The 24,961-nt window shown below is 39.6% G+C and overlaps 2 protein-coding genes across 6 annotated transcripts in view; one reads left to right on the forward strand and one right to left on the reverse strand.

Moving 5' to 3' along the window:
* MALSU1 (mitochondrial assembly of ribosomal large subunit 1) overlaps positions 1–24,961 on the forward strand; it is a 29,088-nt gene that overhangs the window by 1,334 nt on the left and 2,793 nt on the right. Inside the window, exons 2-7 of one of the 5 annotated variants that reach the window (XR_003432030.1) lie at positions 732–910; positions 14,820–14,901; positions 16,247–16,438; positions 18,076–18,157; positions 18,770–18,972; positions 19,422–19,481. Coding sequence is in view for 1 of the 5 variants with exons in the window: in XM_027102676.1 (XP_026958477.1) it covers positions 732–910; positions 14,820–14,901; positions 16,247–16,434 (449 nt within the window). In the remaining 4 variants the exon portion in view is untranslated. Of the gene's footprint in view, positions 1–731; positions 911–14,819; positions 14,902–16,246; positions 16,463–18,075; positions 18,158–18,769; positions 18,973–19,421; positions 19,482–24,961 lie in introns of those variants that run through there. The other 4 variants (XR_003432032.1, XR_003432031.1, XR_003432033.1 and 1 more) reach the window with 4 other exon arrangements.
* The window catches only part of IGF2BP3 (insulin like growth factor 2 mRNA binding protein 3), a 138,436-nt gene continuing 134,857 nt past the window's right edge, over positions 21,383–24,961 (reverse strand). The window contains exons 13-15 of the mRNA XM_027102675.1: positions 22,761–22,892; positions 21,991–22,104; positions 21,383–21,699 (exon numbers count right to left, since the gene is read on the reverse strand). Coding sequence (XP_026958476.1) covers positions 21,601–21,699; positions 21,991–22,104; positions 22,761–22,892 — 345 coding nt within the window. The 3' untranslated portion in view covers positions 21,383–21,600. The remainder of the gene's footprint in view (positions 21,700–21,990; positions 22,105–22,760; positions 22,893–24,961) is intronic.

The following is a 24,961-nucleotide window of genomic DNA, read 5'->3' on the forward strand; positions in this document are numbered from 1 at the left end:
GGCACGCGGCCCTCAGTAGCTGTGCCACGCAGGCCCAGCAGCCGTGGCGTGCAGGCTCAGCAGTTGTGGTGCACAGGCTTAGTTGCTCCGCAGCATGTGGGATCTTCCCGGACCAGGGATCGAACCCGTGTCCCCTGCATCGGCAGGTGGATTCTTAACCACGGAGCCACCAGGGAATTCCCGTTTTCCTCTCTTTGATTTTTTTTTTTTTTTTTTGCGGTACGCGGCCCTCTCACTGTTGTGGTCTCTCCCGTTGCGGAGCACAGGCTCCGGACGCGCAGGCTCAGCGGCCATGGCTCACGGGCCCAGCCTCTCCACGGCATGTGGGATCTTCCCAGACCGGGGCACGAACCCGTGTCCCCTGCATCGGCAGGCGGACTCTCAACCACTATGCCACCAGGGAAGCCCTGCTCTCTTTGAATAGCAGTTCTCTGCTTGAGCTGTGTTACTCATTTCCTCAGGTACTAGAACAGAAAGCCGTCGTTGCTGATGTCTGGTTCTACTTGCATGTGCTGATAGGAAAGGATGTGTGTGGTGGCTGTCTGTGACCTGCGCACCCTTCCCATAAGTTGAGCAGTGCTGTATGAAAACAGTGCCCAGCTTCAACTTCCAGGAGGCCTAAACACCTTCATGGAGGAATGGTTTCGCTGTCAGCTGCCCGCATCTCTGGGTGCATATCGTGTCTGTCTTTACTTGGCCACCTGACAAAAGCAGATCTTTGTGCATTTCAGATCATACTGGTCCCAAGTTTGACATCGATATGCTGGTTTCACTTCTGAGGCAAGAAAATGCCAGAGACATTTGTGTCATCAAGGTTCCTCCAGAAATGAAATATACAGATTACTTTGTAATTGGTAGTGGAACTTCTACTCGACACTTACATGCCATGGCCTACTACATTGTGAAAATGGTAGGATGCTTTCTTTTTCTTTGGAACCTTTAACTTAATGGAATAGTGTCAATGCATCAGGCGGAAGAGCAACATTTAAAAACTAAACCCTAAGATTATATAAGAAGCCCAGATTTTTAGAATTTGCATGAGTGTTTTATGTTCTTTGATAGTGAACGTTATGGGGACCAATATCTAGCCTTAGTGGATCAAGATATTTTACATTCTTGTCTCTTGTGACAAGAAAAATAATACAAAAAAAAAAAATTACCTGAGGCAGGCTAGAAGACAGTATAACCCAGAGGGATTTCTAGAGCAAAACTGTCCAGTGTGACACCCACTAGCTCCATGTGGCTATGTAATTATAAAATAAAACTAAAAATTCAGTTCTTCAGTTGTACTAGCCACATTTCAGGTGCTTGGTGGCCACATGTGGCTAATGGCTACCATACTGGACACAAATATAAAACATTTCCATAGTTGCAGAAACTTCTATTGGATAGTGCTGGCCTAGAGTTTAATTCAAATGTTTGAGCATGTCCAGTGTTCCCAGGCACGGTGCTGGGTATTGGGAAGACAAAAATGAAAAGATTTAGTTCTTACCCTCCAAATTCACAGGTCTAGTTGAGGAAAGAGAAGGAAGTTCATTTTCCACCTAGACTGAATAGGAATCAGAATGAGGAAGAAAGCGTACTTGGAAGCTGATTCTGATACCACTCTAGAGGGGAACATACTTCTTTCACCCTGTTGAAAATTGGTCAGAGAGGGAACAGTTAAGACCAAAAGAATAGCTGGGATTGCCTAGAGAAGGGTAGTAAAATAAGGGGACTGAGAACAAAACCCTGTTGCACCCAACCCATGTTGCACCCAACATGGCAGAACAAAGGCAGAACAAACAAAGAGGGGGTAGTTGGAGAGTAAGAGAACTAGGGGGGCATGGAGAAGTTAAAAGGCAGGATCCTAGGGTCTCTGTCAGATGTAATAGTAAGACAGAGTAAGTATGACTTAGAAGTGACCATTGGACTTGGAGATATAAAAAGAATGAGAGATTTTTCAGAAAAAGTTTCTGTGGAAGAGCAAGGGAGGGGAATAGAAATTCCTTTTGCAAAAATTTTAGATGAGGGAGAAAAATGCAAGGTCAAGAAAGTTTAGTTCTTGTTTATGGTAAAATATACGTTACAAAACTGAACATTTTAGCCATTTTTAGGTGTACAGTTAAGTGATGTTAATTACATTCACATTGTTGTGCAACCATTACCACTATCCATCTCCAGAACGTTTTTCTTTTTTCATCTTGCAAAAAACTGTACACATTAAACAATAACTTCCCATTCTTCCTTCCCCCAGCCTCTGGCGTCCCCCATACTGCTTTCTGTCTCTGTGAATTTGACTACACTAATAAGTACCTCCTTGAGTGGAATCATACTCTAATTTTCCTTTTGTGACTGGCTTATTTCACTTAGCATAATATTTTTCAAGGTTCATCTGTGTTGTAGCATGTGTCAGAATTTCCTTCTTTTAAGACTGATTATTTCAGTGTATGTATATACCACATTTTATCTTATTCACCCATTGGTGGGCATTTGGGTTGCTTCCACCTTTTGGCTATTGTGAATAATGCTGCTATAAACACGAGTGTAGAAATACCTGTTCAGATCCCTGCTTTTAATTTCATAAGTGGAATTGCCAGATCATGGTAATTCTGTGTTTAATTTTTTGAGGAACCATCACACTTTTACACAGTAGTTGCACCACTTTACATTCCCACCAGCAGTGCACAAGGGTTCCAATTTTTCTACGTCCTCACCAGTTGTTATTTTCTGGTTTGTTGATAATATTGATAGTAATCCTAATGAGAGTGAAGTGGTACCTTGTTGTGCTTTTGATTTGCATTTCCCTAAATTAGTGATGTTGAGCATCTTTTCTCATGGTTATTAGCCATTTGTGTATATTTGGAGAAATGCCTATTCAGGTCCTTTGCCCATGTTTTAATCGAGTTTTTTTTTTTTATTGTGAAGTTGTAGGAGTTCTCTGTATATTCTGGATATAAATCCCGTATCATCTATGTGATTTGCAAATATTTTCTCCCATTCTGTAGGTTGCCTTCTTACTCTGTTCATTGTGTCCTTTAATGCACCAAAGTTTTAAATTTTTCTCCTGCTGCCTTTGGTCTCATATCCAAGAAATCATTGTGAAATCCAATGTCATGAAGCTTTTCTACTGTGTTTTGTTTTTCTTTTTTTTGGATTACTTTATGTTTTTATTTTTTTGAATTTTAGAATTTTATTTTTTTATACAGCAGGTTCTTATTAGTTATCCATTTTATACATATTAGTGTATATATGTAAAACCCAATCTCCCAATTTATCACACCACCACCTGCCGCCTCCACATTCCCCCCTTGGTGTCCATACGTTTGTTCTCCACATCTGTGTCTCTATTTCTGCCCTGCAAACCAGTTCATCTGTACCATTTTTCTAGATTCCACATATATGTGTTAATATGCAATATTTGTTTTTCTCTTTCTGACTTACTTCACTCTGTATGACAGTCTCTAGATCCATCCATGTCTCTACAAATGACCCAATTTTGTTCCTCTGTATGGCTGAGTAATATTCCATTGTATATATGTACCACATCTTCTTTATGCATTCGTCTGTCGATGAGCAATTAGATTGCTTCCATGTCCTGGCTATTGTCAGTAGTGCTGTAATGAACATTGGGGTGTATGTGTCTTTTTGAATTACGGTTTTCTCTGGGAATATGCCCGGTAGTGGGATTGCTGGGTCATATGGTAATCCTATTTTTAGTTTTTAAGGAACCTCCATACTGTTCTCCATAATGGCTGTATCAATTTACATTCCCACTAACACTGCAAGTGGGTTCCCTTTTCTCCACACCCTCTCCAGCATTTATTGTTTGTAGATTTTCTGATGATGCCCATTATAACCAAAGTGAGGTGATACCTCATTGTAGTTTTGATTTGCATTTCTCTAAAAATTAGTGATGTTTAACATCTTTTCATGTGCTTCTTGGCCATCTGTATGTCTTCTTTGGAGAAATGTCTATTTAGGTCTTCTGCCCATTTTTGGATTGGGTTGTTTGTATTTTTAATATTGAGCTGCATGAGTTGTTTATATATTTTGGAGATTAATCCTTTCTCCGTTGATTCGTTTGCAAATATTTTTTCCCATTCTGAGGGTTGTCTTTTCGTCTTGTTTGTAGTTTCCTTTGCTTTGCAAAAGCTTTTAAGTTTCATTAAGTCCTATTTGTTTATTTTTGTTTTTATTTCCATTACTTTAGGAGGTGGATCAAAAGAGATCTTGCTGTGATTTATGTCAGAGAGCGTTCTTCCTATGTTTTCCTCTAAGAGTTTTATAGTGTCCACTCTTACATTTAGGTCTCTAATCCATTTTGAGTTTATTTTTGTGTATGGTGTTAGGGAGTGTTCTACTTTCATTCTTTTACATGTAGCTGTCCAGTCTTCCCAGCACCACTTATTGAAGAGACTGCCTTTTCTCCATTGTATATCCTTGCCTCCTTTGTCATAGATTAGTTGACCATAGGTGCATGGGTTTATCTCTGGGCTTTCTATCCTGTTCCATTGATCTATATTTTTGTTTTTGTGCCAGTACCGTATGGTCTTGATTACTGTAGCTTTGTAGTATAGTCTGAAGGGAGTCTGATTCCTTCAGCTCCATTTTTTTCCCTCAAGACTGATTGCTTTGGCTATTCGGAGTCTTTTGTGTCGCCATACAGATTTTAAGATTTCTTGTTCTAGTTCTGTAAAAAATGCCATTGGTAATTTGATAGGGATTGCATTGAATCTGTAGATTGCTTTGGGTAGTATAGTGATTTTCACAATATTGATTCTTCCAATCCAAGAACATGGTATATCTCTCCATCTGTTTGTATCATCTTAATTTCTTTCATCAGTGTCTTATAGTTTTCTGCATACAGGTGTTTTGTCTCCCTAGTTAGGTTTATTCCGAGGTATTTTATTCTTTTTGTTGCAGTGGTAAATGGGAGTGTTTCCTTAATTTCTCTTTCAGGTTTTTCATCATTAGTGTGTAGGAATGCAAGAGATTTCTGTGCATTAATTTTGTATCCTGCAACTTTACCAGATTCATTGATTAGCTCTAGTAGTTTTCTGGTGGCATCTTTAGGATTCTTTATGTATAGTATCATGTCTTCTGCAAACAGTGACAGTTTTACTTCTTCTTTTCCAAGTTGTATTCCTTTTATGTCTTTTTCTTCTCTGATTGCCATGGCTAGGACTTCCAAAACTATGTTGAATAATAGTGGTGAGAGTGGACATCCTTGTCTTGTTCCTGATCTTAGAGGAAATGCTTTCAGTTTTTCACCATTGAGAATGATGTTTGCTGTGGGTTTGTCATATATGGCCTTTATTATGTTGAGGTAGGTTCCCTCTATGCCCACTTTCTGGAGAGTTTTTATCATAAATGGATGTTCAGTTTTGTCAAAAGCTTTTTCTGCATCTATTGTGATGATCATATGGTTTTTATTCTTCAATTTGTTAATATGGTATATCACATTGATTTGTGTATATTGAAGAATCCTTGCATCCCTGGGATAAATCCCACTTGATCATGGTGTATGGTCCTTTTAATGTGTTGTTGGATTCTGTTTGCTAGTATTTTGTTGAGGATTTTTGCGTCTATATTCATCAGTGATATTGGTCTATAATTTTCCTTTTTTGTAGTATCTTTGTCTGGTTTTGGTATCAGGGTGATGGTGGCCTCATAGAATGAGTTTGGGAGTGTTCCTTCCTCTGCAATTTTTTGGAAGAGTTTGAGAAGGATGGGTGTTAGGTCTTCTCTAAATGTTTGATAGAATTCACCTGTGAAGCCATGTGGCCCTGGACTTTTGTTTGTTGGAAGATTTTTAATCACAGTTTCAATTTCATTACTTGTGATTGGTTTGTTCGTACTTTCTATTTCTTCCTAGTTCACTCTTGGAAGGTTATACCTTTCTAAGAATTTGTCAATTTCTTCCAGGTTGTCCAATTTATTGGCATAGAGTTGCTTGTAGTAGTTTCTCAGGATGGTTTGTATGTCTGTGGTGTCTGTTGCAACTTCTTTTTCATTTTTTATTGATATGAGTCCTCTCCCTCTTTTTCTCCCTTTTTTTGGCTAGTGGTTTATCAATTTTGTTTACCTTCTCAAAGAACCAGCTTTTAGTTTTATTGATCTTTGCTATTGTTTTCTTTGTTTCTGTTTCATTTATTTCTGCTCTGAACTTTACGATTTCTTTCCTTCTGCTAACTTTGGGTTTTGTTTGTTCTTCTTTCTCTAGTTCCTTTAGGTGTAAGGTTAGTTTGAGATTTTTCTTGTTTCTTGAGGTAGGCTTGTATTGCTATAAACTTCCCTCTTAGAACTGCTTTTGCTGCATCCCATAGTCTTTGGATCTTCATGTTTTCATTGTAATTTGTCTCTAGGTATTTTTTCATTTCCTCTTTGATTTCTTCAGTGATCTCTTAGTAACGTATTGTTTAGCCTCCATGTGTTTGTTTTTTACGTTTTTTTTCCCAGTAATTGATTTCTAATCTCATAGCGTTGTGGTCAGAAAAGATGCTTGATATGATTTCAATTTTCTTAAATTTACTGGGGCTTGAATTGTGACCCAAGATGCGATCTATCCTGGAGAATTGTCTGTGTGCACTTGAGAAGGAAGTGTAATCTGCTGTTTTCGGATAGAATGTCCAAAAATATCAGTTAAATCTGTCTGGTCTATTGTGTCATTTAAAGCTTGTGTTTCCTTATTAATTTTCTGTTTGGATGATGTGTCCACTGGTTTAAGTGAGGTGTTAAAGTCCTGCACTATTTTTGTGTTACTGTCGATTTCTTCTTTTATAGCTGTTAGCAGTTGCTTTATGTATTGAGGTGCTCCTATGTTGGGTGCATATATATTTATAATTGTTATATCTTCTTCTTGGATTGATCCCTTGATCATTATGTAGTGTCCTTCCTTGTCTCTTATAACATTATTTTATTTTATTTTATTTTATTTTATTTTTTACCCCTTTATAACTGTATAGTGATCTTATTTGCCTCTTGTTAGTTTTAGCTTAAAGTCTATTTTGTCAGATGTAAGTGTAGCTACCCCTCCTCTCTTTCTATTTTTATTTACATGGAATGTATTTTTCCATCACTTCACTTTCAGTCTATGTGTGTCTGTAAAGCTGAAGTGAATCTTTTGTAGGCAGCATATGGTTGAAATTTTTTTTTTAACATCTTTATTGGAGTATAATTGCTTTACAATGGTGTGTTATTTTCTGCTTTACAACAAAATGAATCAGTTATATATATACATATGTTCCCATATCTCATCCCTCTTGCGTCTCCCTCCCTCCCACCCTCCCTATCCCACCCCTCCAGGCGATCACAAAGCACCAAGCTGATCTCCCTGAGCTATGCGGCTGCTTCCCACTAGCTATCTACCTTACGTTTGGTAGTGTTTATATGTCCATGCCTCTCTTTGTCACAGCTTACCCTTCCCCCTCCCCAATATTCTTTATTTTAAAGTTTATTTTATCTGATATGAATATTGCTATTCCAGGTTTCTTTTGATTCCCATTTGCATGGGATATCTTTTACCATCCCCTCACTTTTCACTCTGTATGTGTCCCTAGGTCTGAAGTGGGTCTCTTGTAGACAGCATATATATGGGTCTTGTTTTTGTATCCATTCAGCAAGCCTGTGTCTTTTGGTTGGAGCATTTAATCCCTTCATGTTTAAGGTAATTATCGATATGTATGCTCCTATGACCATTTTCTTAATTGTTATGGGTTTGTTTTTGTAGGTCCTTTTCTTCTCTTGTGTTTCCCACTTAGAGAAGTTCCTTTAGCATTTGTTGTAGAGTTGGTTTGGTGGTGCCGAATTCTCTTTTGCTTCTCTGTAAAGCTTTTGATTTCTCCATCAAATCTGAAAGAGATCCTTGCTGGGTAGAGTAATCTTGGCTGTAGGTTCTTCCCTTTCATCACTTGAAATATATCATGGCACTCCCTTCTGGCTTGTAGAGTTTCTGCTGAGAAATCAGCTGTTAACCTTATGGGAGTTCCCTTGTATGTTATTTGTCATTTTTCCCTTGTTGCTTACAATAATTTTTCTTTGTCTTTAATTTTTGTCAGTTTGATTACTATGTGTCTTGGTGTGTTTCTGCTTCCTGGGACTCTCTGTGCTTCCTGGACTTGGGTGGCTATTTCCTTTCCCACGTTAGGAAAGTTTTCGACTATAATCTCTTCAAATATTTTCTCGGGTCCTTTCTGTCTCCTCCTTCTGGGACCCCAATGATGCGAATGTTGTTGCATTTAATGTTGTCCCAGAGGTCTCTTAGGCTGTCTTCATTTCTTTTCATTCTTTTTTCTTTATTCTGTTCCATGGCAGTGAATTTCACCATTCTGTCTTCCAGGTCACTTATCTGTCTTCTGCCTCAGTTATTCTGCTATTGGTTCCTTCTAGTGTATTTTTCATTTCAGTTATTGTATTTTTTATCTCTGTTTGTTTGTTTTTTAATTCTTCTAGGTCTTTGTTAAACATTTCTTGCACCTTCTCGATCTTTGCCTCCATTCTTTTTCCGAGGTCCTGGATCATCTTCACTGTCATTATTCTGAATTCTTTTTCTGGAAGGTTGCCTATCTCCACTTCATTTAGTTGTTTTTCTGGGGGTTTATCTTGTTCCTTCATCTGGTACATAGCCCTCTGCCTTTTCATCTTGTCTCTCTGTGGATGTGGTTTTTGTTCCACAGGCTGCAGGATTGTGGTTCTTCTTGCTTCTGCTGTCTGCCCTCTGGTGGAAGAGGCTATTTAAGAGGCTTGTGCAAGTTTCCTGATGGGAGGGACTGGTGGTGGGTAGAGCTGGGTGTTGCTCTGGTGGGCAGAGCTCAGTAAAACTTTAATCCGCTTGTCTACTGATGGGTGGGGCTGATTTCCCTCCCTGTTGGCTGTTTGGCCTGAGGTGACCCAACAATGGAGCCCACCCGGCTCTTTGGTGGGGCTAATAGCAGACTCTGGGAGGGCTCACACCAAGGAATACTTCCCAGAACTTCTGCTGCCAGTGTCCTTGTCCTCACGGTGAGCCACAGCCACCCCCTGCCTCTGCAGGGGACCCTCCAACACTAGCAGGTAGGTCTGATTCAGTGTCCTATGGGGTCACTGCTTCTTTCCCTGGGTCCCGATGCACACACTACTTTCTGTGTGCCCTCCAAGAGTGGACTCTGTTTCCCCCAGTCTTGTTGGAGTCCTGCAATCAAATCCCACTAGCCTTCAAAGTCTGGTTCTCTAGGAATTCCTCCTCTTGTTGCCGGACCCCCAGGTTGGGAAGCCTGGCGTGGGGCTCAGAACCTTCACTCCAGTGGGTGTACTTCTGTGGTATAAGTGTTCACCAGTTTGTGAGTCACCATCCAGCAGTTACAGGATTTGATTTTATTGTGATTGTGCCCCTCCCACCATCTCATTGTGGCTTCTCCTTTGTCTTTGGTTGTGGGGTATCTTATTTGGTGAGTTCCAGTGTCTTCCTGTTGATGATTGTTCAGCAGTTAGTTGTGATTCTGGTGCTCTTGCAAGAGGGAGTGAGCGCACGTCCTTCTTCTCTGCCATCTTGAACCAATCTTATCCACTGTGTTTTCTTCTAAGAGTTTTATAGTTTTAGGTTTCATGTTTGGGTCTTTGGTATTCAGTTAGTTTTTGTAGATGGTGTCAGGTAAAGACTCCAGCTTCATTCTCTTGCATGTAGATAATCTAGTTTTCCCAGCACCATTTGTTGAAAGGACTGCCTTTCCCTATTGAATGGACTTGGCACCCTTGTTGAAAAATCATTTGACCATATGGGCTCTTTGTTTTGTTCCAGTGGTCTATAAGTTTATCTTAATCACTGTTTTGATTACTGTAGCTTTGTAGTAAGTTTTTAAATCAGGAAACTTGAGATCTTCAACTGTGCTCTTCCCTTTCAGGATTGTTTTTGGCTATTTGGGGTCTCTTTAGATTACATATAAATTTTAGGATGGATTTTTCTATTTCTACAAAAAAAAGTCACTGGGATTTTGATAGAGGTTGATTGTATTGAATCTGTAGATAAAGTATTAATGATATTGTGTTCCAATTCATGGATACAGATTATTGTATTTCAGTGTATGAGTCTTGCTTCCATGGTTATGTTTATTTCTAAGTATTTTATCCTTTTTGATTCTATTGTAAATAGAAATATTTTCTTTTTTAAAAAAATTAATTTATTTATTGATGGCTGAGTTGGGTCTTCATTGCTGCACACAGCCTTCCTCTGGTTGCAGTGAGCGGGGGCTACTCTTCGTTGTGGTGTGTGGGCTTCTCATTGCAGTGGCTTCTCATTGTGGAGCACAGGCTCTAGGCGCACGGGCTTCAGTAGCTGTGGCATGCAGGCTCAGTAGTTGTGGCTCACAGGCTCTAGAGCGCAGGCGCAGTAGTTGTGGTGCACGGGCTTAGTTGCTCTGTGGCACGTGGGATCTTCCTGGGCCAGGGCTCGAACCCGTGTCCCTTGCGTTGGCAGGCAGATTCTTAACCACTGCGCCACCAGGGAAGCCCTAGGGTTTTCTATGTATAAAGAGCATGTCATCTGCAAATTGAGACAATTTTATTTCTTCCTATCCAATTTTGTTACTTTTTTCTTTTGTTTTCCCTTGCTCTAATTGCCATGGCTAGAACTTCCAGTACTGTGTTGAGTAGAAGGTGGCAAAAGTGGGCATTCTTGTGTTATTCCTGATCTGAGAGGAAGAACTTTCAGTTTTTTGCCATCAAGTATGATGATAGCTAATCTCCATGGGCTCTTCATGTATGGCCTTTATTACCTTAAGGTAGGTTTGGGGTTTTTTTGCTTATCTCTGTTGAGTTTTTATCATGAAAGGGTATTGAACTTTGTCAAATGCTTTTTCTGCATAAATTTGAAATGATCCTGTGGTTTTCGTCTTTCATTTTGTTAATGTGGTTTATTACATTGATTTTTTAAATTAATCAATCTATTTTTGGCTGTGTTGGGTCTTTATTGCTGTGCGTGGGCTGTTTCTGGTAGTGGCAAGTGGGGGCTACTCTTTGTTGCAGTGTGCAGGCTTCTCATTGCGGTGGCTTCTCGTTGCGGAACACAGGCTCTAGGCGCGTGGGCTTCAGTAGTTGTGGCACGTGGGCTCAGTAGTTGTGGCTCATGGACTCTAGAGCATAGGCTCTCGTAGTTGTGGCGCACGGGCTTAGTTGCTCCATGGCATGTGGGATCTTGCCAGACAAGGGCTCGAACCCATGTCCCCTACATTGGCAGGTGGATTCCTAACCACTGTGCCACCAGGGAAGTCACTACATTGGTTTTTTCATATGGAATCATCCTTACGTTCCAGAAATAAATCCCATGTGGTGTTGATATATAATTTTTTGAATGCAGTATTGAATTAGGTTTGCTAGTATTTCATTCAGGAGTTTTCCATCAGTATTCATCAAGGATATTGGCCTGTAGTGTTTTCTTATAGAGTCTTTGTCTGGTCTTGGTATCAGGTTAATGCCACTCCCATAGAATAAGTTAGGAAGTGTTCCCGCCTCTTCAGTTTTTTGGAAGAGTTTTAGCAAAATTTGATGTGAGCTTATGTTTAAGTATTTGGTAGAATTCACCAGTGAAGAAGCTGTGTGGTCCAGGGCTTTTCTTTGTTGGGAGGTTTTTTTCCTTCCTTCTTCTCTGTGTGTTCTTTTCTCTATACCCCACCCTTTCGTTTGAGATACAATTGTGTTGGGAGGTTTTTGATTAATGACTCAATCCTGTTGCTATTATTGAATAGGGCTATTCATACTTTCTGTTTTTCATGATGCAGTCTTGATAGGTTGTGTGTTTCTAGGAATTTGTCCATTTATTCTAGGTTTTCCAGTTTGTTGTGTCTCTAATGTCTCCTCACTCATTTCTGATTTTAGTTATCTGGGGGTTTATTGATCAATTTTGTTGATCTTTTTGAAAAATGAAATCTTGGTTTCATTGATTTTTTCTATTTTGTTTTAATTTGGTCATTGACTTCTTCCTTCTGCCAGCTTTAAGTTTAATTTGTTCATTTCCTAGTTCTTTTTATTTTATAATATTTATTGGACTATAGTTGATTTACAGTGTTGTGTTAGTTTCAGGTATACAGCAAAGTGAATCAGTTATACATACATCCACTCTTTTTTAGATTCCTTTCCCATATAGATCATTACAGAGTATTGTGTAGAGCTCCCTGTGCTATATACAGTAGGTCCTTATTAGTTATCTATTTCATATATAGTAGTGTGTATGTATCAATCCCAATCTCCCAATTTGTCCACCCCCGCCCACCCCACCCCCCGCTTTTCCCCCCAGTAACCATAAGTTTGTCTTCTAAATCTATGACTCTATTTCTGCTTTGTAAATAAGTTCATTTGTACCATTTTTTTTTAGATTCCACATATAAGCGATATCATGATACTTGTCTTTGTCTGACTTCACTTAGTATGATAATCTCTAGGTCCATCCATGTGCCTGCAAATGGCATTCTTTCTTTCTTTTTTATGGCTGAGTAATATTCCATTGTATATAGGTACCACATCTTCTTTATCCGCTCCTCTGTCAATGGACATTTAGGTTGCTTCCATGTCTTGGCTATTGTAAATAGCACTGCAGTGAACATTGGGATGCATGTGTCTTTTTGAGTTATGGTTTTCTCTGGATATATGCCCAGGAGTGGGCTTGCTGGATCATATGGTAGTTCTATATACATCTATATCTATATATCTATCCATATCTTTATATATCTATATCTCTTAAGGTAGGTTTTTTGACCATGCCGCATGGTGTGCAGGATCTTAGTTCCCCACCCAGGGATTGAAGCCACACCCCTGCAGTGTTAACCACTGGACTGCCAGGGAAGTCTCTCATATGGTAGTTCTATATTTAGTCTTTTGAGGAACCTCCATACTGTTCTCCATAGTGGCTGTACCAATTTGCATTCCCACCAACACTGTAGGAGGGTTCCCTTTTCTCCACATCCTCTCCAGCATTTATTTATTTAAATTAACTTTTATTGGAGTATAGTTGAGTTACAGTGTTGTTAGTTTCTGCTGTACAGCAAAGCGAATCAGTTATACGTATATCCACTCTTTTTTAGATTCTTTTCTCCTATAGGTCATTACAGAGTATTGAGTAGAGTTCCCTCAATACTCTTATTAGTTCTTACAGTCGGTTCTTATTAGTTATATATTTTACATATAGTATCTACAGTATATGTCTATCCCAATCTCCCAATTTATCCCCCCTCCCCCCAGATAACCATAAGTTTGTTTTCTATATCTGTGACTCTATTTGTTTTGTAAATAAGGTCATTTGTACCATTTTTTTAGATTCCACATATAAGTGATATCATATGATATCTGTCTGATTTACTTCACTCAGTATGATAATCTCTAGGTCCATGTTGCTGCAAATGGCATTATTTCATTCTTTTTTATGGCCGAGTAATATTCCATTGTATATATGTACCACATCTTTATCCACTCCTCCAACTATGGACATTTCAGTTGCTTCCATGTCTTGGCTTTTGTAAATAGTGCTGCAGTGAACATTGGGGTGCATCTGTCTTTTTCACTTATGGTTTTCTCTGGATATATGCCCAGGAGTGGGATTGCTGGGTCATATGGTAATTCTATTTTTAGTGTTTTAAGGAAACTCCATACTGTTCTCCATAGTGGTTGTATCAATTTACATTCCCACCAACAGTGCAAGAGGGTTCCCTTTTCTCCACACCCTCTCTAGCATTTATTATTTGTCGATTTTTTGATGGTGCATTTCCTAGTTCTTTAAGATATAAATTCATGTTGTTGATTTGGGAACTATTTTTTTCATGTAAGCACATACAGCTATAAATTTCCTTCTTATTGCTGCTCTCACTGCATTCTATAACTTCATTTGTCTCAAGATATTTTCTAATTTCCCTTGTGATTTCTTCTTTGATCAGTTTAAGGTAATAAAACAGTTGATTTCCACATATTTGTGGATTTTCTAGTTTTGCTTCTGTTGATTTCTAGTTCATTTCATTGTGATCAGAAATACTTTATATGAGTTTAATCTTTGAATTTATTAAGACTTGTTTTGTTGCCTAACATATGATCTATCCTGGAGAATGTTCCACGTGCACTTGAGAAAAGTGTGTATTCTGCTGTTGTTGGGTAGAATGTTCTGTTAATGTCCATTAGGTTCAATTGGTCTGTAGTGCTGTTCAAGTTCTCTATTTCCTTATTGATCCTCCATCCATTAATGCAAATGGGGTATTGAGTCTGCTATATTACTGGGTTAGCTCTGATTTTTGGTGCATGTTTCTAATTGTTATGTCATCTTGGTTGGTTGACCCTTTTATCATTATATAATGTCCTTGTCTTGTAATAGTATTTTTTTCTAACATTAGTGTATTTGTTGTTTTAGACCATTCATGGAATCTGCTGGGAAAAGAGATTATGGGATGATAAAATCCCATTAACATTGTCATGAAAGTAGATGAGATGGAATCATTAAAACTGAGAACACTAGCCTTAAAACAGGAAGGCAGCATCTGTCTCCCCTGAGAGGGAAAGGAAGCTGGGATGGACAGAAGGGATGATGTATGTGAGAAGTGGATATTGAGAGAGTTTAGGCCCGCCTCTGAGGCACCTTGGTAAATGAGTGAGTTGGCCCTGTCAGAAGGGTTTGGGCAGGAGGATTCAGGAGACAGGTATAGGAGGTGGGTAGGATTTAAGGGGGAAAAAAGTTTCCGTATGTTTATATTAAGGGGCATGGTGTAGCTGTGAGGAATGAATAAGTTAGTTGCCAAATTAAGACCAAGAAAAATACCCCCAGACGCTCAATAAGAACAGAGATTTCCCCTATCCTCTTCCCCTTTAATATGTGATCTGGTTTTTTTCAGTACAAATACCTGAAACGTAAAAGTGAGCCTCATGTTAAGATCGAAGGGAAGGACACAGATGACTGGCTCTGTGTGGACTTTGGTAAGTTATTTTGGCACATTCTACAGATAAATATTTGATATTGCACTAATCTTGAACTGTTTTCAGTTGTAAAAGGATTGAGATCTGTGTTTCTCCACATACATTTTTCTTTTTAACTTGAGAATATTATTTTTTTATACAGCAGGTTCTTATTATCTCCGCATACAATTTTTGAAGTGTGTCTAAAATAGGTTTTCTTATAACTTAGTTGGTCTTATTCACATGTGAAATCCTCATGTCACATGGTATGTATGTAAGTTGCCATACAGGTCAGAAAGCTGATGGAGAACAGGATGGATAACATGGGAGAGATCCCCTAGTGGTGGTGGAAGGCACCTTGGGGTACACATAACCTCGGCCTTAAATAACTCAGATAAGGTGAAGGGCATTCTGGGCACAGGGAAGGACAGGAGCAGAGGACTAGAATTTTGAAAAGATTTAACAAATTTGGGTATTAATACATACATAGTTTCAAAGTATTTCCCCAAAAGATAGTTAATACAAAGGGAAAAACAGTAACTGAAGAACTGTGAAGGGTCTGAGATTTTATCTTACGTGTAAGCTAACAAGTTAGTCAAGGTTTGATGAAGCACAGTTTGTTACTCAGCAACAGTAGTAGCCAGCATCAAGCACCATTTTGCACCAGGGTCCCTGAGCAACACAGGACCAGATGACACCTGTGAAGTTCTAAGAGAAGAGCCCTGAGATGAGGGTATCTACATCTTTTATAATGGGCAGGAAGCAGGCCTGCATTTGCTCTGGTGGAAAACACTTTTTCGGCCAAGGCTATATGTCAGGGTTTCTCAGCCTTGCCACTATTAACATTTTTGGCCAGGTAGTTCAGGTGCTGAGGAATATTCTGTGCATTGTAGGATGTTCTTCTCTTCTCCACCCCCCCAACTGTGAAAATCAAAAATGTCCCTTATTGAAAACCACTGCTGTAAGCATACTTGTGGCTTTGATCCAGAGGGAGACAGCAGTTCTGAGAATATTTGCCAACATCCTTAAAAATATAGTCCAGAACAAAAGCCTGTCAGTGTTTTGCTCACAGGCTGTGCAGACAGTCCTTGGAGGACTGTCTCCCAAGCAAACCCCATCATGAGTAATGTTACATATTGATATCATAAATCTCCTGTATGATGCACTGAGAAAAGCACAGCGTCACTTCTGTGGTATTTTTGCTGGATGGTGTCCACAATTTGCATTTCTAACAAGTTCTCAGGTAATGCTAATCTGGGGTTCACACTTTGAGAACCACTGTTCTAACTGTCAGAGGTTTGTGAGATCACAAGAGTAAAAGCAAATGAACTGCTTCTTCATTGTAAGTCTTATCTGTCCTTGATAGGCAGCATGGTGATTCATTTGATGCTTCCAGAAACCAGAGAAACGTATGAATTAGAGAAATTATGGACCCTTCGTTCTTATGATGACCAGTTAGCTCAGATAGCACCTGAGACCTTACCTGAAGACTTCATTCTTGGAATAGAAGATGACACTTCATCTCTGGCTCCTGTGGAGTTTAAATGTGAATAAAATGGTATGAACTGCTTTAGTCATTTCAGATTTGGATTGAGTCACTTATAAACCCTGCCTAGCTGGTTGTTGTCAAAACAAGTCTTATCTATGGACACTAATCCTAACCGACACATGGAAATTGTAGGTAAGTGAGCTAATTCTCACACTGTGAATCAGTACAAACTAAAATTAATATATTGTCTTTGTTCCTGAGATCTCAGCAGGATTTCCTGGAAGTTGCATTGGCCCCTGTGTTTTACTTGAGCTCTCTGCTCAGTTTATTTTTATTTTATTTTTTGCTGACAAAGCAAGCTACTTTTTTGGGAAGGGGCACCCAGGTGGAGAGCAGAAGGGTAAAGGAACCCAGGAGGACTGCTCCACCACATGGCTCACAGTCTCGTGTTTTATGGGAATGGGGTTAAATTTCTGGGTTGTCTCTGGCCAATCATTCTGCCTCGGGGTCCTTCCTGGTGGCACACGCATTGCTCAGCCAAGGTGGATTCCAGTGAGAAGGATTCTGAGAGGTTGGCAGGACATATAGACTGAAGTCTCCTCTCTCCTTTTGACCTTTCCTGAATTCTTCCAGTTGGTAGTATCTTGTTAGTTCTGCATTCCTTACCAGGACCTCCTGTTTAAGATAACTCATGCAAGTGGTTACTATGCTGCCTGGCCAGGGCAGGCAGTTTCAGTGTTTCCCCTAACAACTCCTCCCTGAGAGACTTCATACTCAAGATAATTCTTGGGAATTGGGGTGGAGGTCTCTTTCTTCTGTAACTACTTCCTGCTGAGAGTTGGCATAGTCCTGCCTAGTAGAGTAGAAGTCTCTCTCTACCTGATCTAAATTGAGGTATTCTGTGCCCAAAACTGGCATTCATCCTTGTAGTAACAGCAGTTTAGTTGAAACTGTTGGACCCTGTGGGGGATGAACCTTGTAAGCAGTTGAAACAGACAAGGGCCAAACAGGAGGCCTAACAGGATGGTCATCACCAGGCCCAGAAAAGGCAGGCAAAATTTGGGGTGAGGGCTGCAGGGTGTGTGACTTTCTTCTGATCGATTGGTAGTGACGTAACAGGACAATGCTCCAGGAATCTTGGCACTCAGCCTGAAGTTACCATCCTCACCTGGGTGGGGGCCTTAGTTCCTGCAGAACTCAAAGATATTGTTATGCATACTCCTTGAGGTGGAACCAGGACCCTGCCCCAAGGCTGTACCACTAGTTGACAGCTCCTCCCCTGTTTTTGCATCCCCTCCCTTCCCTGATTAGCAACTGTTTGAATCTGCCCTTTGGAACTCAGGGAAGGTCAAGGAGGAAGGTCAAGGAGGCTGAGTGAAGCCTATATCCTACAAACAAGAAACGGGGGACACAGAAAGGATTTGTACTCTGGAGCCCCCCAGAGTCCTGCCCAGTTCCAGTTCAGGGAACTAACTGGGCAACAGTGCTGGCCACTTCCTGCTACAATAGGGCATAGTCCTGTCTCAATTTGGAGAATAGACACTGGACTGGAAATATTTGATTCCTGATTCCTGGATCTGAGTCTTTTGTATGATTAAAATCTTAATCCCTTGGTCTGCCATTTTGGTGTAACAGACCCAATCAGAAGTAGCTGGAGGAGTGACAATGGGATTTTTATAGAGAAAATAAACGTCATTTCTTTTCAGGAGAATAAGCCTGAAACACAGTCTGGACCTGGTGCTTTGGGGAGACTTGTAGCCAAGTAGCCAGTTGTCTAGTTTTATTGAGGTAGGTTTTAACTTTTAATGTGGTATTAACACATAGGTAACAGGTGCTACTGGTCATCAAACATGTCTCTTCTTTTTGTTAAATGTCTGATCTAAAGCAATTCCGTTGTCTAAAAATGTAAGTTACGGGCTTCCCTGGTGGCGCAGTGGTTGAGAGTCCGCCTGCCGGGGCAGAGGACACGGGTTCGTGCCCCGGTCCGGGAAGATCCCACATGCCAAGGAGCGGCTGGGCCCGTGAGCCATGGCCGCTGGGCCTGCGCGTCCGGAGCCTGCGCTCCGCAATGGGAGAGGCCACAACAGTGAGAGGCCCGCGTACCGGAAAAAAAAAAAAAAAAAGTAAGTTACAAGAGGAGACCTTCAAAAAGTAAGGTTGCAGTTATCAGCTGCCAGCAGACATTATTTTGAGAACGGCTGGTGGCATCCAAGTCTGACACAGCTCAGAAAACTCAAGTTCTTAGCAATACAAGGATTTGCCTGAAATCACACCCACGGTGTCATCTAGTTATTTCTTGGATGTCTTAAACCATAGCTACTCCATTTTGACTCTTAATTGTAATATTCCCCTTAATAGCCAAAGCAGATGTCACCATTAATGATGTTAGTGTTTCTCTAGGTATGAGAAGAGCAAGAATCTGGCCCATAAAATCTTCTCCTGAAAATATCTAACTATCTATCGGAAGGCCTGTTCTGCCAGTTTTTCCCAGAGCGCCTCATTCCTGTTCTCCACTCTGAACTCCTTTTCAGGGGGTGTTGAAGGTCAGCAGCTGCAGCGGCTCGTGATTTAATCTTTGTAGAGGCAGACAGCAAGTGCCAATGGTGAGTGCCAATTTCCAGTCAGCAGGGCCCCTTCATGGTCATAAAGTTGACCATGGTTTGGGGGGGCATTTCATTCCACAGTGCTAGGAATGCTCATTCCCAGGCCTAGCAAAGTGTTTTCCGAGTTTAAATCTTATTCTGTAGAACAGTATAGCCAAAAAATTTAAAAAATATATAGCAGAAAACATAACCACCCCACTGGTCCTGTAACGTAAAACCTTTAGTTCTCAGTTCATATGCAACAGTATTATCTAGGTTCACAGTCAGGACACTGGTAGATAGTGGTGCCTGCCTTGAGATTGACATAGCCTTACTAAAAGTGTAAGTTTACACTTTGACCAAATTCAGGACATTCACATTAGTTTGAAAAGCCAAAAGTACATAAAGCCAAAACTACATACTACACAGCAGGCTGCACCTGATAATGAAACACTTTATTCTGCATCAAGGTATCTGGAAAATGAAGCTGCATTTGGGGCACGTTACAGATGAGGAATGATCCATATGTGGTGAGTACAAAACTCAATTACAACAGAATTATTTCCTAGTATTACCAGATACTCCATTACCAATGCTTAATTGAAAGTAAAACATGATTTGCCACACTAGAAGGCTAGAAGTGAAACATGACAGAATTTAAACAGGCAGATATAAATGTAGCACCTATCTGTATTTAAAAAAAAAAAGTTGGAAAAATCAAATACTGAGGAAGAGCTCTGGCCTTAAGCACATTTTACCCAAAATCCAACCAGAAAGCCAGTCCATTACTTTTTTTTTTAAAGCAATTCATTGTATGGAAGAAAATGATGAATGCTAGATGAATTCAGTGACAAAAAGGGCACTTTTTGGCTAAAACTACAAAATAAACTGATTTTCTGAAAACATTTAGGAAAACATTTCAAGTCATTTTCAAAATGTTTAAAGGATACAGTGATCTTCAGAAAAACTTACCTAGTCTGTAGAAATTCATCTTGAAATACAAATGAAGCAAAATGATTTAAGGGTTATTATATATGCCCTTCAGATCAGTATAATATAACGACTGTGATCATTTAATGAACAAAAGAAACACAATTCTGAGAGCAGTGTGGCCTTGGAGACCACCCACACCCACATAACTGTACATACCAGGCTTTGCCATCAAGGTAGGAAATGGGCGAATGCGTTCAGTATCAAAGGTCAAATGTATTATTGTATCACAGTCATTCAAATTATATTCCAAAAGTTGTTCTTGTATTTTTCTACCTTTTGACTTATTTTCAAATAACTGGTTGCAGAGAATACAGAAATCCTGCTGCAATTTATGTAATATTCTAGGTGGCCTTTCATTCTTCTTGATTTATCATTGCTTAAAATCTTCAAAATAGCTTAGTGTGAGGCTCATGACAGTGCCTGGCACGGGGAGATGTAGCCTTTTTATTGCCTTTAAACACTGTCACACCGTCTGACTGCCCCATTGGTCTTCACAAAGCAATTCTTTTGGGGTCTGCTCCAAGCATAGACCAACTGGTCTGAAATATATTGGCAAACTAAGCATCCTGTAAGGCAAGCTGAAGCTTTCTTCTTGCCAATCAATTTAAAGTTCACAGGAGCTGCATGTCTCCATAGATACACTTGCTTTAGGTAGTGATAGTCAAAAGCACAAAGCATTTATGCATTCAATCACATAGCCAAACAAAAAAACCCTGAAGTCTCCTGAAGCCATTTATTAAAACTAGCCGTTCCAAAACCTCCTGCAGCCACTTTGCTCTGTTAGTACCATCAAAAACTTCCCTACCATAAACAAAAAAATAAATGGTATTTGCTGCTCTCCAAATATAGGCACTGCTCCGTATCACTGAACGTTTACTGGATTTTCCAACTAATAACTGTCAAAAGCCTCAAAAAACCTGAAATTAATTTTCCAGCTTTACTGTCACCAGCCAGAAGTAAAATTTTTTTCTCAGTTATTTGCCTGTTAGCTAATTTTATTTTTTAAAAAACAGTTGGACTTATCTTTATAAAGTATATAAAATTTTCAGAAAAAAACAAAACAATTTTGCTTTCATTGCATTACTGAATACCTGAGGTAGTTGAGTAAAAATGCACATTTAATACCCCTGCCAACACCATTCAGCACTTCCCTTAGGTTATTTGTGTTAGTGTTAGATAAAACTGAGAACAGTTTTTCTATGCTAACAGCTTAACATTTAAGTTCTTGTAATAATCCTATTCTGATCCAATTTTAACAATTGGACATAGGAGCAATCTATTTTTATTTACTTGATGAATTTAGTAAATGCACCATTAAGCCAATTTCTGGCATTATGGGGGAATGAATATTAAGAAAAATTAGAATATTTGTTATACTGAGAATACAACAAAAGGGAAGTGCAGAGCTCCTCTCTTTCCCTCCCTCACCCCCTAATTTTTTTCTTTTTTTAAAGCTGGGTGTCATACATTTCAGAGAGCATAAAGTATACATTCTCACAGAGACAGGAGTTCGAAAGTTGCCTGGTCCTCAGAAACAACCGGCTAGGTAAAAACTTGTGCATGTGATTCTGGATAGGGGTTCAGCGCCCGTCTGTTGGTTAAGCAATCTGTCTTTGGTTTGGCATCTGCCTCTGTGGTGGGCTGTCTCCTGAGCCTTCACTTCCGTCTTGACTGAGGTGGTCCACTTTGCAGAGCTTTCTGCTGTTGGTGCTGCTTTACCTGAGTCAGAATTTCCTGAATTTTTCTCTGGGCAACCTGCAGTAGGAGAGAGCTTTGAAATTTCTACCTGATCAAGTATGATCAAAAGTTAATTTACTCTTCCATTTCAACAACTTCAAATTGAAACTTTTTTGAAGATTAAAGATACATACTTATTAGTTTCTCCTAGCAGAGTCTCTGAAATCACCTGCTTAAAGGGGGATTAAAAGTGTTAAGCACCAAGCAGCCTGAAATATTTATATGACATGGGGACACGCATGGGAGGAGGATCACTCAGGAAGAAGGAAGAAGCAGAAGAGCTCACTTATCACACTAGAGCCCACTTGCCTGGCAAGCATAGAAGTGACCAGTTATTTTGACCACCACTTGGTCATTCTCATCAGGCGTCTGGTCACGAGGGACAACAACTTCTGCGCTTGACAAATTCTGGAGCTCATTCACCTGAAGGAGATAAATACAAATCATGTTAAGTGGAGTTGTTTTTTTTTTTAATTACCATTTCCTTACTATGTAACCAAAATACTGAGCTTTGGCTTTATATTTATAATCTCATCTAATAATACTAATAATTCTATCCGTTTACTAGTATTGTCCCCATTTCAAGGTAATTAAAACTAAGCCAGATTCAACCCCTGAAAATCTGATTCCAAAATACACACTTTCAATCACTTCAGAATTGTAAATAGCTTTGAAAATGACTTGGAAGTTTTATGTGTTAGAAACTGGAAACCATTTGCTTTTTTCAGTTACAGAGGTATAAGTTATAAATGTAGATGAAATTTTTTAAAGTTTCTTTTCATGTCATTAAGTGTTTGCACAATAAAAGTAAAAAGCTGATGTATAACAACAGAAAATGCAAAATGCCCCTTATAAATATGAGACAGTTCTCCCATACAAAGTGGTCTGAAAGAGAGGCACTGCTTTCACTGGTAGCTGACACCAACACCCAGGAGGAACAAAAGGCAGTCTTCTCCAAACCTTGGCCCAGACGGTCCTGCTTTTTATAAGTTAGCCAAAATTTAGGGACTTGGAACTCCTAAGTACCTTTCAACGCTTTCCCTTTCATACCACTGCACAGGTTTTGCTGAAGTACTTGCCGTTTTGCCTCCTTTTCCAATAACTCTGCCAGCAGCAAAGGATGGCACTCTGATGTGAGCTTCAAGTTTCACCTCTTCTTTAGGACTAACAAAGTTTTCTTCTTTAATTTTTCCATAAATTCTTCCCTGAGCCTACAGATGAGAACATATCTCATCAGTGTCATTCATGTAGGAAATGCAAAAAGGTCCATTAACTTTAAAGATGGCCCGGATCCACTGGAACAGACCTTTGCAGTGATACATCTGCATTTGATAGATTGTGGAACGTTGCACAAGAGGTGGAAAAGTAAGGAAGTCCTAGAAAAGGTTGACAACAATAATAACTATACATCACAGATGAGGCAATTGAATGATTGATAAAATAAGATTAAACCACATTCTTCTGACAAAAACGGTTAAAGGCAATAAGTTAGCAGTCAGCCGAACTAAAATTTTTGCAAATGACCATTTGCTCTCCAGTCTTGAAAGGTAAAACCTCTCCTGTTGGCAATAAGATAGTAACTGCGTTTTTCTTGAGTAAAAGGGACTGCAGAGGAACTACAGAGCCACCTATGCGAGGCTCACAAGAAGCCAAGCCGCTGTCTACATGGGCCAGCGAGGAATTTTCTAGTTAAACATTTCTTCATCTTAGCCAGATGGTTTCTACTTCGACTAAGGCTACAAAATCAAGTTAACATACACATCTGACAGTTATAGTCAAACACATCCTGTCACTTGCTGCATACAACTAGAAGTTATACATACTAAACCTCTCCTATTATGTACAACCATTAATTTGCTCTGGTATACACCAAAGGAAAAAGAAGTCAGAGTTGGTTTCATCTGACAAGCTGCCACAGCAGAGAACAAAAACAAAAGTACCGAACACGTTTTCACTGGTGCAGAGATGATAAGCTCATTTAGGGGGTTACAGGAAAAAAAAAAAAAGAATCCATCTTAGTACCCTGTCTTCCATTCATCCTCAGTCTCAGGCCACAGATGTAGCTATCAACACAGTCAAAGGACACAACGGATATACATTGTCCTCCGAAACAAGCTCTTGAATTCATAAGAAAAAATATGGGTTAGGAGGTTTACTATTACTTAGATGTCTAAAATAAAATAATTTATTTGTTATTATCACTGATCACATAAATGACATTTAAGCATTATAGCTTTTCTTAAATGTCCCATTTAAGACAACTGAACAATACAGGCATAGGAGGATACAGGGAAACAAACTCTGAATTCCCCAGCATACAAGCATTATGAAAACTGCAAGACAGTTAATTCCATTTATAGAATAAGACCATAATTGATGTTTGTATTTATCTTTTAGTATTTCAAACTAAAAGTGACTATCTCTGTAAGTCTGGGAAAGGAAGCAATTTTCAGCATCTCTGAGTTTTGATCTGAACTGCCTGGACCACAAGGCTGGTATGAGGAAGTAAATTTCTTGACCCAAGTTTGAGGCTAGCCAACTGTACCCCCACATCTCAAAGCACCTCCTTTTGTTTCCTGTTCTTCCTGTAAATGAAGTGAAAAAAGCTTCCGATTTTTAGTGAAAAATAGAGGTCAAAGAAAGTGATGGTTTAAAGGAGGGAAGAAGTGGGCACTTGTTAACTTAGCCACATTTTAGAGCTAAGAGAAGTAAGGTTAAAGAGTTATCCTGTTAACACAGCTGCTGAGTGGTAGGAACAAGACAGGAGTTTTGGATAAATTGCACTGAATTGAGTAGCTGCTTTTACCTATGACAAACAAGACACCCTACTGAGTTTATGAGAGAAATCACATACTCAAAGGTATACGTTTGTGAATTTGAGGATCTGGCAGGGTCTTAGTCTGATTCATCCCAAGTCTGCTCAGCACCACCACCAGCACATTTATGTTGTACTTCCTGTGTCAGGCACTATTCTAAGCAATTCATATATTGTTTAAACCTTATTTAAACTTTGTGGGTGTTTTTAACCCCGATTTTATAGATGAGGAACTAGGCAGAGAAAGGCTAAGTAACTTGCCCAAGATCACACCACTGGTAAATGGTAAAGCTGGGCTTTGAACCAGCAACCTGGCTACCAGGTCTCTGCTCTTCATCACCCTGCTACACCACCACTCAGGACATGGTGGGAGGCATTCCAGCCCCAAAGGCCCCAAACCCCAGTATGACCAATGGTTCACACCAGGACAAATGCTGTTAAGAGTTCCTGCCATTTCTACCTCTA

This window comes from Aethalodelphis obliquidens, unplaced genomic scaffold (genome assembly GCF_003676395.1).
Source record: "Aethalodelphis obliquidens isolate GAN/ISIS:26980383/991018 unplaced genomic scaffold, ASM367639v1 scaffold5, whole genome shotgun sequence".
Taxonomy (NCBI): domain Eukaryota; kingdom Metazoa; phylum Chordata; class Mammalia; order Artiodactyla; family Delphinidae; genus Aethalodelphis; species Aethalodelphis obliquidens.